This window comes from Durio zibethinus, chromosome 4, assembly GCF_047325235.1.
Source record: "Durio zibethinus cultivar Kanyao isolate XHJ-2024 chromosome 4, ASM4732523v1, whole genome shotgun sequence".
In the NCBI taxonomy this organism is placed as follows: domain Eukaryota; kingdom Viridiplantae; phylum Streptophyta; class Magnoliopsida; order Malvales; family Malvaceae; genus Durio; species Durio zibethinus.
Genome location: NC_143165.1, coordinates 36697295 through 36709374, shown reverse-complemented (window position 1 = coordinate 36709374; position 12080 = coordinate 36697295). Strand labels below are relative to the sequence as shown.

At 32.6% G+C, this 12080-nt stretch overlaps 1 protein-coding gene across 1 annotated transcript; it reads left to right on the top strand.

Moving 5' to 3' along the window:
* Nucleotides 1–3273: 3273 nt before the first annotated feature.
* On the top strand, nucleotides 3274–8113 carry LOC111287565 (Pentatricopeptide repeat (PPR) superfamily protein). Its single transcript, XM_022878192.2, has one exon. It carries the CDS (start codon nucleotides 5921–5923, stop codon nucleotides 7676–7678), a length of 1758 nt encoding a protein of 585 aa, XP_022733927.2. The 5' UTR covers nucleotides 3274–5920; the 3' UTR covers nucleotides 7679–8113.
* Nucleotides 8114–12080: the final 3967 nt, after the last annotated feature.

Below are 12080 nucleotides of genomic sequence, written 5' to 3'. Positions count from 1 at the left end.
CAGCCCTGCGTATTTTCATTGGATACCCTTTCATTTTTTATTCTCGGTTGAATGATCTGACTCACTCACTCGCTAACCTAAGACGTGGGCCCACGCTCCAAGGTAAAGGTAAACATTTATCAGATCCGGATGGGAACTAAGTCCTCTCTGATTGGAGGTGATTGGGTAGTTGTAACAGTCACTCTTTTCAACATTAAATTTTTTTAAAAAATAGAAATAAAATACGAAAAACTAATTAATTATTGGTCCGTGACATCGCGTGAAGCATGATGGATGATGATAAGAAATGGCGAGGCGTATGCATGAAGATTCAAAAATAATAATTAAATAAAAAAAGAGTGCAACTGGGAAGGACAAGGTGGGGCCACATGGGACAGAGAAAAAAACTCTTCTTGTCGCTGTTTTGTACAGTGATGGGACCCTTTTAGAAAAGATGGGGACCCACCACTGATGTGAGATGCTGATGGGGCTATGCATTGTTTGCCATGTCTTTTAGATAAAATCAAATAATGATGACGGATGGCATTTGGCATGGGATGTGCAAATCATGAACAGTTATATCATCATGGATGATAATAGATGGGGACAGGTGCGGTGTGTGATGATTTGAAGATCATGCGAATGAGATGCCCGCCAGCTTTGATTTTTTTTTTTCTTTTATTTCTTTTTGCCCTTTGAAAGAAGGGAAAATTACAATTAAAAGAAAAAATAATGGAAGGGAGAATTACAGTTGAAGGCGTCTTTCTTTGGATATTTTCATACTTTTGCTTCGTGAAGAAGCAATTTTCCATAAACCAACAAGAAAGATAACATATTCCTTCATGTACAACTAAAATTACAAAATTTTATTTCAATTTTGGAGGAAGAAGTTTTAAATTTTGACTTTTTAATCTGAAAATATAATATAATTATCGATGATTAAATATAGGGATTTGATTTTAAATTTATTAAATATTATTTTTTATGAATAATTGCATAATATTTTTAAGTTACGAATTAAAAAAATTCAAGCTTTTTTATAAGTGATGATGAAATAAATGTTAAATGTGAACATTTATTTATTTATTTTTTCAAGTTTGCATTTTGACAACTTTGGAGGGGCCGTGCCGTATCCGATATGATCATTCTTGTGGCTTAAAAAGCTACTGAATTAGACAATTTCTGGTTAATTTGGAGTCCTCTTTGTTGATATTTCTTAGGAGTTGAAGTGAAGTGAACGATTGTGTGCGTGATTTTCACGTCTCAACTCAAAGTGGAAAATTACAAGACCAGCAATAGCATGGTTTCATATTTCAAAATTAAAAATAAATGACATTATCCAAACTCTAGGTCTTCATTGAGGCAGTAAATTCAACAAATCAGGTATTTCAACGTTGATTTTAACAAAATTTTAAGTAAAATTAACTCCAAACTGCTAAAGTTTCGAATTTTCTACGATTTGAATGCCAATTCATAAATATTGGAGGAGTCAAACATTAATAAGTTTTAATTTCAAATCTCAATTATCTCCATTTCTTTGTCTATGACAACGAAAGAAAACTAATTTTATTCCACTTCTGAAGGAGTTGCTCCATAGAATTATTCAAAATATCTATAATTTAAAATTTGATATTTAATTCAATTATATGATACATTTAAAACAATATTTAGTATCAATGAAATTTTATTTTAATGGCAAAAGAAAAATCTTAAAATCCTAAAATTTTAAATTTAAGTCTCATTGTACTTGATTTGGTTTATCTAATTATAATTTAATTTGTAGATTAATTTATAAGTTTATATTTGATATATTATTAATATATAAATTTTATACACTATCAATAAATCAAATAATGATAATTTATTAATAAAATCAAATTGATGATAATATTTTAGTAATAACTAAATTTTTAAAAAAATTTTAATTTGTTATTTTAAATATTAATATTTACTCACAAATAAAATATCGTTATTTGATTCATTGATAATATATTAAATATAAAATTTTAATTTATTTTTTAATTATTTAATAATTTTTTTATAATTAACGTGATTTTTTTTTTTTTTGGATTAGGGAGGACATAACCTTTACAAAAAAGAAAAGAAAAGAAAAGTTTTTTATGTTTTCATAAAATTTTCTTAGTCATTAAATAAAAAAGTAAAAGACTATTACCGTAATATTTGATTATAATTATAACTTACATTTATAATTTAATAGTTATAATTTTTATTATTTATTTTCAATCAACGATCTGTTTTATTAAAAAAAAAAAAAATTGCAATTGGAGTTGTCAATTTTAATAGAGTAAATGGGTACGGCTATAGCAATTATGTCAACCGTTTTTGAGAGTATGAACCAAGAATCAAGGCAGCTGCACCACAAACTGGGCATCTAACCAAAAAAATACTTGTTGGTGGACAAAACACACAAAATATCCCCCCATGGCTTTATTATTATGCATTCCTTCCCATCACTTCGGTCAATTTAAGGTTGTTCTTTCCCCGCCCCTCAACTACACCACTTTGAATTTGTGCTACTTTACCCTTTTTTTTTTTTCTTTTTTTTTAATTTCCATTTCAAATTCTTTTCATATTGTGATCACACAAACATATACGGCATATCACTTTTTTTTTCTTGTCAATTGTAATATCATGATCAAAGATATCTTCTAATTTTGTTGACTAATTCTTTTTTTCAAATAATCTCAAAAACATAATTCGATATTTCAAATTTTTATTTTCATAAGAAATACTTCATAATATCTCCCTGAAAGGCATAAATTATGTGAAGATTCGTCTCAAATTTATTAGGTATTATTTGCTTTAAATAAAAAATTTTGTAATTTTATCTTAAAAAATATATCACAAGTTTTAATTTAAGTTTCAATTTATATATTATAGCAAAATTTTAAAATATTTTAATATAAAATTAAAGTGTTATAAATTTTTTATTAAAACCTGATGTTTTTGTTAAGTTTAACATAAAATACACATAAAATCATATAATCATACATACAGAACCAAAATTATTTCAAATATTAGAGTTTTGATGTGATCAACTTATGATATGTTATTTGTTTTAATTTAAAATTTTTTTAATTTTATTTTATAAAAATTATTTTATATGTTTAAATTTAAATATCAATTTATATATTATAAAAATTTTTAAAATATTTTATTACGATATTAGAATATCTCAAATTAACCCAAAAATTTTTAAGATTTATCAAGGTTGGGTGGCATTAGTCATTAGGGCAAAGTACATTTTTTAGGTGATGAATGATTGAAGCGTGCCATTATCATTAAATAATTAAAAAAATGGGGGCAATTGGCCCAAGCAAAGCAACTATGACGGATAAAACACCGGGGAAAGAAAGTGGTCGGTTGGGGTGTCCAAATCAGATTCCCAAAAACCACAGAAAAGAACCGAAGTACGTGTACGACATTGCCATTTAAGAGATCTGGAGCTTTTTCTATACAGCCTGGCTTTGATAGTTATTTGTCCTTTTTTTTTTTTTTTTTCCTTTGCTTTCTACAACATGAAATTGTTGTTGGGCCTTTGGCTCCAGCACATCTGCACATGTACAAAATATCCCAAAATGAATACAAAAAAACCCCACCAATGGCAGTTAGTTGCATTTTCATTTGCATGGACCCTCTCTCTCTCTCTCTCTCTCTCTCTCTCTCTCTCTCTATCTGATCTTCTTTTCTTCAAATTATGGCTGTTTTTTTAGTTGGTTTCTTAAGATATTTTTAAACATTTGAATCTGAATTAGATGCAATCAATTCTTTTTATTTTTTCTAGAAAAGTTCAGAAGAAGGGTGATTAACTCATATCTAAAATTAAAATAAATCATCAACTTAATTAAAAATTACGGATTTATTAAAATTTTATATGTGAATTTTTTGGATTTACAAATGACCTATCCATAAGAAACTGTGAAAAAACTCGAATCCTGATATTTATATCAAAATCTCATCCCTTATCACTTTTGCCAACTTTCCTTGCCATGAATTCCTCTTTTTTTTTTTGGTTTAATCAAGCACTTTCATTTGATTAGTATGCTTTGAGTTAGGAATTGATCAAATTGACACCGACAAGTCATTTGGATGTTACGACTATAACAATGAATAAATCAAAAGATGTCAATTAACATAGGCAATATATGGTGGCTAAATGTTTTCTTATTGACACGTCTCTTCTAAAAAAGGTAAAAATTTCTGATCATCCTTTGCAAGCCAAAGATTTTTCATGAGGGGCCAAAAATGATTTCAGGAAAAGAAATATTTGTATTAGCAACTTGATAACACAAGCTTTGAGCCAAAGATATTTTCAACACCACGACAAATGTTGTCAATGATTGAGGAAAAAAGAGGGAGAGATCAACAAGAACTTGATGGCAATCTTTGCCATAGTTGATTAAAAATGAAAAACCAGTCCTTTTGGTTTGGAAAAGACATAAAAAAAATCAGTGTGATAAGCTGTTGGGGGTCAGTCCATTTCTATCTCTGCATGAAACATGAGCGTCGGTGTGGAAAAGATGTCAATATTGCTTAGCTAAAGGGGTTGTAAACTTGGTTGATAAGATTTATACTGGAAACTGAAAGTTTGTCACCTTTTCTTCAACTATATTTCTTGATCTTTTACATAAGCAATTGGTTGTTCAATGCTACACAATCATTGAAGAAAAATAAGAGGGGAGAAAAGGGTCAGAATATAAACTCTTTGGATCATTCAAGGAAAATGGTGCTGTCTTTTTTTCTTTTCTTCCATTGTTTGATTTCATGCCATTCATTGCACCATAAATTCAGAGGTCAAAAACAATGTCTTGAGCACTCTTTGAAGTGAAATATGTCTCCCAAAATCTTGTCACTCATCAACATGATCTGAAATAAATCACCATCTTTCATATAATTTTGTTTTCCAAAAGCCAAAGAATTTAGGAATTTCCAGCATAAAAACAGTACCAGAATCCCTTTACTGACATGGAAAAGAAATGGAATTTGCTACTCTATTTCTGTCAAAGAAGGAAGGAATGAAACTCTAAAAATATTCCTCCTTATCGTTTACCAAGCCTATATAAAATTTTCAACCCTTGAGATTCCTTATAAAAGAAAACTGGATATCTTTCATATTGCATAGCAACAACTGTGATCATTATTGGGGAGCTTTACTGTTGATTTGAAGTTTTACCAGTTGGTTGGCACCATAAATTAATTCCTATTGGTTCTTTTTACAACATTTAGCAAAGACAAATTTTGGTGAGGAATTCCATTTCTTACACTGAAAAATTTCAATGCAAACTCAAATATGGAGTTTTTTATCTGTTTGCCAGAGTCCTTTAATACAAAGCTGGGTTGGCCCAAAAGGAAAGCTCTGGCTTTCTGCATAAAATTTGGGCTAGTGTGCACCAATCTCTACAGCTTGGGTAGGTTGCAAGCTGCAAAGAACTGACCATTGAGTTGTTTGAAAATAGCTTGCAATTGTATATATTTTTTTGGCCACAGGTTTGAATGGATATTTGCTATACTTTATGGTATTGTTATATGAGATCAGTTACAAATTGGAAGCAATCTGGCCCCCTTGAACTTGAAGGGTTAACCCCAGAAAGATTCAAAGACCATTGCATATTCTTCGATGCTGGTTGTAACAGATTGCTGGATCAATTAAGCATCTTCAAGTTCAATGTGAAATTACTTATGCGACATGAGATTTTGTAATTGAGCTCCAAGAGCCAAGATGATGTACGTGTGAAGTGAACCCAGCCTCCTGCAAGTACCAAGTTTAACTGATGAATACAAAAACAGGGTGTTGAAAAGATTTTGCACAGTTCAAACCCACCGTGAATAAAATAAAGAAACAAGTTAACAAACCATAACAAATTAACAATCCAAAAGCTGTCTGCCAAGGAGCCCTGACCCTGGCTCATGAACTTAGCCAATGTTATTCAAACCCTCAAAATTTGGCCCCAATCTATCAACCATCATTTCTGTATTAAAATCATGCAAACAGACTTCTGAAATCTCTCAAATCCAAGGCTGCATCATCAAAGCTGGCCTTGACCGTGACCCTTTCATTTTAAGTAAGCTTGTTCTGGCTTCTTCACTGCAAGACGTAAAATATGCAGCCTCCATTTTCAAGCAAATTCAAGACCCAAATCTCTTCATGTACAATTCTATCCTTAGAGGCTACTCAATTAGCAATGACCCGAAACAAGCTTTTAGTATTTTCAATAACTTGAGAGCCAAAAACGGGATTTTGCTAGACCAGTTCTCTTTCATTACAATTCTTAAAGCCTGTAGCCGTGAATTGGCAATCTTTAATGGTCAAACGATTCATGGCCTAGCTTTGAGATCTGGGCATTTGTTTTTCATCAATGTTAAGAATACCCTTTTGTATGTTTACAGTGTTTGTGGAAGAATTTTTTATGCCCATAAATTGTTTGATGAAAATCCTGATATCAACGATGTGGTTTCCTGGAACAGTTTGATGGGTGGGTACCTTCATGTTTCAAAGCCCAATATTGTCATAACTTTGTTCAGACAAATGCGTTGGAGTTGTTTGACAATGACTGTTACTACATTTTTGACTGTTTTGTCTGCTATTGGTGAAGTAGGTGATTCACTTGGAGGAGAGTCACTGCACGGGCATTGCCTGAAAGTTGGATTTTGTTTTGATTCACATCTGGTGTCTGCTTTGATTGATATGTATGCGAAAACTGGGAATGTTTGTTTAGGGCGTAGGGCTTTCGATGAGGTTGTTGCAAAGGATGTTATATTGTGGAATTGCATGATTAGTAAGTATGCAGAAAGTGGCCTGCTTGAAGAATCTTTAGCTTTACTACGGCTCATGAAAGTTAAGCAAGTAAAGCCTAATTCGAATACATTGGTAGGATTGCTGTCAGCTTGTGCTGCCTCTGAAGCTATAACTCTAGGACAGTGCATCGGTAGTTATGTGGAAGAGGAAGGTTTACCGCTGGATGTGATTATTGGGACAGCTCTTGTTGATATGTATGCTAAATGTGGGGTTTTAGACAAGGCTATTGATGTTTTTGAGAGGATGGAGAGCAAAGATGTAAAATCATGGACAGCGATGATTTCAGGTTATGGAATTCATGGTTTGGCGCGAGATGCCATTAGACTATTCTATCGAATGGAGGAAGAAGGCTTTAGGCCTAATGAAGTCACTTTCTTAACAGTTTTGAGTGCTTGCAGTCATGGAGGGTTGGTCACAGAGGGGATGAATTGTTTTGACGGGATGATCAAAGAATATGGTATTTTACCGAAGATTGAACACTATGGATGTATCATTGATCTTTTTGGTCGTGCTGGATTGCTAGAAGAAGCACATAATTTTATCAAAAGGTTGCCCATTAAAGGTGACGCTACTGCATGGCGAGCATTGCTTTCAGCTTGCCGAGTCTATGGGAATGTTGAATTGGGGGAACGTGTGAAGGGTGTATTGGCTGGATTTGATAATGAACAACATCCCACGGATTCAATCCTTCTTTCTAGTACTTATGCTATTGCAGGAATGTTGCCATATCAGACAAGAATGCAGGCAATGGAAAAAGATTTGTTTAAAGACGCTGGAACTAGACCAGCTGGAAAGAAGGAAGATAAGATGATTAAGGAAGCTGGATGCAGCACAATTGAGATGGATAGTGAGGGGTTTGAACTTAATTGCCAACAGACCTGACACAATTAACCTGGATGAACCAGTTAGCCTTAAATGTTTCTTTATTTCTTTCTAGACGAAACAAGGATATTGAATTAAGTGAATTGCTGGAAAATGCAGCTTCTTTTGGCAGTCCTCCATATTAATTTCGTGGATTCCAAAATGAGGGTGCAAGTGAATGTGTATGGCCTCTGAGAAAATCTACAGTTTCCAGGAGATAGGAAGAGGGCTACGTAAAATGGCAATGCCAGTACCCACCCATTCTTCTTCAAGAGAAACCAATGGTGTTGAAGCTTCATAACTGATATGCATTTTTGGATATCATGCCCTTCACACACATTAGCTCCATTTTCAGCCCACCACTTTTCTGCTTGTTCTTCTGTGAATTTTTTGCGACTGTAAAAGAGCATAAAATCCTTAAGTACAATTTGAGTCAAAATTTCCTTTCTCAAGCTATTCAAGTTCTTGTTATGTATAAATGCACAGAGACTTGAATACACTACACTCTTCATGCGAGTAGCTTCTTTTTGCTAGAAAACTTAAGAACAGATGACAGACGGAATGAAGTAACATTTTTTACAACATTTTTTGCAGAGTGCTTGACGTTCTTAGGCAGTAATATAAATGAATCTACCAAGCCAAAAGCTGAAAATTCAAGAACCCATTGACGTTTTGAGGCTTAAACATCAAAGCAAACTCTTTGACACTTACGAAAAAGGCAAAGCAAATGGCTATCATTCTAATAAAAACAATTAAGAGCTGTATGCATCAAGCCAGCTTGCTTTTGCTACTTACCATTCAAGGACTCTGGCAAATGTAAGTTCAAAAACTGTAATAATAGAGTAGAGGGCCCAATATGTCAGCGATTGTTGTTGATTGTTTCTAGACCTCGTCTCAGTAGCCTTAATTGGAGCGCATCTACAAAAAGTGACAATCTTTGAAAGTGTTAAAACAGATACCGATAATGTTAAGGTTGTACTTAATTTGTTCAAAGAAGGATAATCCCACTTATAGAGGATAAACAAGAGAGACTAAAGGCCTGCAATCCAGGAAAAAAAAAATCTCACTTTTAAAAGAAGACAAGAAGCAAAATGACAGAATCTTTGTTAAGTGACAGAAGCATTAAGTTTAAGGGAAAGGTGGTAAAAAGAGGCATACAAAGCAAGAACACATCAAAGTTCTTGGCAACAACTTGAAGGACGTTCTGGGAACCCATCAGTCAGCCCTTGTTTTTGCTTACGATGCATGATCTTAGTCCTTAGCAACAGCCGTAGATTTTGGGGTACCAAGACAACTTGAATAACATGTGTTTCTACTTTGATGGTCCAAACAATTCAAATGTTTTGTGGTATCTTATCACATCATTGCAAAAGGTTTAGAACATGGGGCATGATTCTTTTGAACTTGTCCGACATATTTTTCATATTTACAAATTTGTAGGATATGTTTCATAGGAAGGAGGAAAAAAAATCATAGAAGGAATATCGAAAATAATTTCATCCAATTATTGAGTTATGCAATTGAGTATAAACATTTCATACATAGCTCAATTATTGGAATCGGAAAAACGTTTTACATATGTTTGATATTTCAGCTATATATGATTTTTGAAAGAGTTAATTTGTAAACTGTTGAAGAATATTGTTTGATTGATGATGATTGTAATTTTCATTTTATGTTAGAGGAAATTCTTACAAAGAAGAAAATAATCGGAATATATATGAGAAATCATCACATTCATTAATGGAGTTCTCAAATTTTACAAATCGTTGAAAAAAGCGATTGATGCCGATTCCAGTTTTGATTGATATTTGTAGTAAAATTGGGCCTTTGAGGAGGCTTTTTCATGTAGGAAAACGTTGCATCACCGGTGGATTTCGATTATTTAAAAATTTTTTTAATTGGATTTTAGGTTGGATAATAATAAAAGAATTTTTAGGGTTGAATTTTAGGTAAATCTGTTTGGATCCGACCTTATATATATTTATAAAAAATTATTTTTAATTATTTATTTAATTTTATATTTATATATATTTTTTATATTGATTTAAATTTATATTTATATTAAAAAATAATATTTTATTAATTTTTAATTGAATCAATCGTGTACGATTTTATATAATATCAGATCGAATCAAATTTAAGTATAAAATAATTTAAAAAAATCAAATCTAATAAGATATAATAAATATAAAATCGAGTGAGTAAATAAAAACTTATTTCTATCCAACCTGACCTGTTTCCATCTAGTTGCATTTGAGTTTTATACTGTTAATATTTATTGTATCATGTTACCTTTTTTTTCTTCGGTTTAGCAGAACCAGCTCAGCAGAAAATTTCTGTTGAATGGTCTGGAAATAGAAACTGATCAGCCATGCATGATCATAACATTGAATTTAAGGTCTAGGCCCACTTTAACATTTGGATTAGACTAGCTTTAAGCACTAACGAAGAGTCATGGCCATTGAACTTGATTTTGATTCCTGCTGTTAGATCATGCACATATGACTCAGAAAAAGGTACGGAAGAGAGAGTGTCACGTTGCATTTAATGCTCTACAATGGTACTGGTTTAAAAAATAGTAACAGAGAAAACATACTATTATATGACTAAAGCAATTGATCAGGGCCATGTGGTGATCTGCTGATAGGGATGCTTATCGATAAAGTGATATATTTTTAATTTTAATTTTTAATTATATGTAATTTTAAATATAAAAAAATTAATCAAAGTCACAAAATTAATGATGAAAAGAAATTTTCACCGTTTCATTATGTTGTTTTGAAATTGAATCTGACTCTTACCTACCATTCAAATAAAGCCTAGTAAATACCATTGATCGATCAAAAGGTTTTTACTATTGATCGATCAAAAGGTGGCCACCACTTGATTAATTAACAGCATGTGGAAAGTCATGACATAGCACTTTGAAAATGTGTTATATCAGCATCCTTCTCGCTCTCTCTCTCACTTTATAATTCAGCATTAATGTTGAAACATGAAGAGCAATCGATCATGTACAAGTCCTACCTGATCAGTATTGCGGAGTGTGTGATTAATGAAAAACATGAACCAATCTTTTTCTTCTTATAGAGTACGAAGTAGGTAGCTGATGACACTACCCAATGTTTATTAGTATTACTGATATATCCTAAACAGTAGTCATCAGACCTTGTTATTTCATAAGCTTACATCTGCTCTTAAAAGCCCCATCTGATACTTTTTCTTGGAATGGAAACTCTTGCAAGTCTAGAATTAATTAATCCCTTATAGCTTTTGCATACCAACAACATGCAATTTGAGTTGAAATCATGTGACTGGTATTTAGCTTGTTAGTTTGCGTAGAGAGGGCAGTGATTAAGTGTGACTACCTTATTTGGAAAATCTATCAGCCACTCTTTTTGAGAATGCCTGAACCTGCATGGAAATTGAAATGTTGTCCAAAAGAAAAGGTTTCCCAATTCAGAAAACCTTGTTCAACTCAAAGAGAATCACCATTGCAGCAATGCTGCCCTTGGAAATATAAGTAGAGAAAAAGAAGAAATAGCTGATGATCTTATAATTCACCACTTACAGAAAAAGAAACAGCCAATGATCTTAAATGCCTAGAAGACTTGAATTACCTGCTATGCAGTGACCGGTTAAAAGGGTTATAAGAGAGAAATCCATCAAAATCAGAATGACCCACAGCTTGATGAAAGGTTCAGAGATGAATAAATACATGGTGACAGGTAGGGACAATAATAAACCAACCAATCAGTCTCTATATCACCAGAAAACTTCCTTATATGAAGAAGAGGCGGATTGATCCTCTTGTTAGTTAGTGATATTGCTTACTGTTTTTAGTGACCTGCATACCCACAAGGGGGACTCACCAGTCACCACCTGAAAGAGAGAGAGAAAGTAAACCTCAAAGGCTCAATGTGATCACCTGTGGGCTCCCTCTCTATTCTTGCAAATTGACTGAACTTTTTGCTGATCATCTAATGGCATCATGAATCACAAATGCCCGTGGCAGCTTCAAATAATGCAGAATTAGGGAAGCAATACGTGGATTGTGGAGATCAGATCAGTCCAAATGGTGAACAGTAAGTAATGCACTAAAACCCTGAAACCCCCAATCGCTATTCTCACCATTTTAGTGAAGGATTAAAGCTTTAATGTTAACAGGGAGAGAGAGAGAGAGCTATGATGAGTTTGTTACACCTAACCTGATATCAATCGCAAAGTTGTAATGAAACTAATTAGCTAGGCAGTACATCGCATGCGTATCTAGCCTCTTTCCCTTGAACATAAAGATTAATTTTTTATTTAATGTTGAAGATTTTAACAATTTATCATTGATATCAAACTATTAATAGTGCTAATATAGTTATAATATTCATATCAAACCCTAATTAATTAGTTTCTCATTACTCAGTAC

Excerpts from the sequence above, each read along its gene's own strand:
- LOC111287565 (XM_022878192.2), top strand. The coding sequence starts at position 5,921 with ATGTTATTCAAACCCTCAAAATTTGGCCCCAATCTATCAACCATCATT.